The sequence below is a fragment of the Endocarpon pusillum genome, assembly GCF_000464535.1.
Source record: "Endocarpon pusillum Z07020 unplaced genomic scaffold C692915, whole genome shotgun sequence".
NCBI classification, from domain to species: domain Eukaryota; kingdom Fungi; phylum Ascomycota; class Eurotiomycetes; order Verrucariales; family Verrucariaceae; genus Endocarpon; species Endocarpon pusillum.
Window position 1 is genome coordinate 33,705 of NW_006913491.1, and position 2,181 is coordinate 35,885.

At 43.7% G+C, this 2,181-nt stretch overlaps 1 protein-coding gene across 1 annotated transcript; it reads left to right on the forward strand.

The window, feature by feature from the left end:
• Positions 1-838, forward strand: EPUS_08986 (uncharacterized protein; the record flags this gene model as incomplete). The annotated part of the gene is made up of 2 exons (XM_007787687.1): positions 1-114; positions 167-838. The coding sequence occupies 2 exons, from the start codon at positions 1-3 to the stop codon at positions 836-838; spliced, it is 786 nt and encodes a 261-aa protein (XP_007785877.1).
• Between the last annotated feature and the right edge of the window lie 1,343 nt (positions 839-2,181).

The window sequence follows — 2,181 nt, forward strand, 5'->3', positions numbered from 1 at the left end:
ATGACCAGGCATAATGTGCGGCAGAATAAAGACTCAAGTATGACCTATATCCGAAGGAGGTCGAGGTCGAAGTTGCGGGCGATCAGGAAGAGGCTACATGACTTCCTGATAAATGTAGGTACGCTCCTTTTTGCTACAGGGATAAGCTCTAATCGACTGACCGTAGGCACGCATGCTGCCTGCCAGACAAGAGAAAGGAGAGCTCACATCAACTGACAGCCCGGTTGTCGTGCCGAGAAAATCTGACATACGTGCGGCAGAGCAGCCCCAACGCCCACACGGCCTTGGGCACCAATGTACTGCCGTACGACGATCAAATACGGCACCAGCCACGTATGGACATGTCCTACCAATTGCATCGGCCCAAACGAATGCAAGTTCCCCCCCTAAAGGAATGGTTGATTCTCGAAGGGCGGATGCTCAACCATGGGTGGTGACAATCCATATACATTTGAACCGAGATCTACCCCATGAGACTGAGGTCTGCCGATGTATGCTTGATACCGGGTCTGACCTCAATCTGGTCTCTCAAAGAACCTTGCGTAACCTAAAGCTGCAATTCACAGTCCGTAAAGGACCCACACTGACAGGACTTGGTAATGTCCCAATCGTCCCAGTTGGCTTCATCATGTTGACCTGGCACGTCAATCGCCACGAGGGATTCACCTACTACGACCAATTCTGGGTCATTTCAGATGACGTGCAACCTCTTTTCGATGTTCTCTTAGGTAAACATTGGATCAAAGACAACAAGGCCCTTCTGCCCAACCCCGAAATTTTGATGATGCGCTCTCTCGGTTGGAACTTTGCGTCGTCTTCAGTGCAGCATGATGCATGAACGGAGACTCAAGAATCCATCCAGCACTGGCGTGGTTGTCCAGCGCCGAGATTAATGGGAGATGATGGACATTGTGATATGCGTGGGGAAGACACAGTACACTAGAGGATGTTGACTGTCATAACATGCAGCTATCTGAGGAAGGAAAGAAATCTGTTCATTTTGTGTCTTTTGCGAAACATCGAGCGGCACAAGACGGTGGTCCATTGGCGGAGAGGCGTTGAGCATGTCCGGCATAGTCTTTTCGGAAGGTTCGGCGCTGAGTATCTCGCGACTCGAGATACGGATCGACTGTGCCCACAGTGGATTTCCGGTTAGTTCAATTCTGATGAATGTTAGGTTTGAGATAGCTTGCTTTTGCTCTACCGAGACTAGATATTTTGATTCTAGCGACTTTCTCGAAAAACAAACACAGCCTCAAGAAGAGGCTACGTATCATTCAAGAGGGAACATTGCTAGAACATAGGAGATAGACTACATCGATACATATTCCATGTGTTCTTTTCAATATATACAGTGCTTGACAACCAGGAACGAAGTTCACAGTGAGCTTTAGACAACCATGAGTTCTGTTTCAGTGCCCAAACATTTGCCTCAGAAGCTCAGACCTCACATGATCAACCGTGGGCTAAAGTGTTAGGGCTCAACTGGTTAAGACAAGTCTCAACTAGAAGCTGGGTCCAAAGGGTTGGTTGGGTAGAACAGGAAGTACAGTGAACAATACTAAGATGTCTTCAACTTAGGTATGAGCTGATAACATGAGTTGACTACGAAGACTATGAAACTATCTGGGAAATGAGCGTGCTTATATAGGCTAAGAGATTCGTGCTCATGGCTGCTCACTCATGAGCGCTCGTGAGCGTTGCTCATCAGTCCCTCCTCACGAACACCTTGCTCAAGGTTGTCTCCGCATGAGCGTGTCCTTTCGCCAAGCCCCTTGGGCTTGGTTAGTTCCAGGGTCTCCTCACACAGGGTCCGTGCAGCCTGTGGCTCAGGCAATCTTTCCTTACTAAGAGGTGCTGTAATATTATTCCCTCTCTAGTTAGTCTTTGTCTTAAAGACTAAACCTAAAGTTAAGAACTTTAGTAAAGGCGTTTCTTTATTATTCTTTCTTATTAATATACCTATATATAAAGTAAGTAAATCTTCTTTTATTTATAATTATAAAGCTTTAATTACTTATATTAAAGCCTTCAAAGTAATGATAAATATATTATATTTTATTTATAAATCTTTTAAAGTACTTTATATTTTTTTAAGTTATTTTTTTAAATAATTAAAATATATTTATTTAAATTATTAATATAATAATAATTTCTTAAAGAATAATTTTAATTATCTTA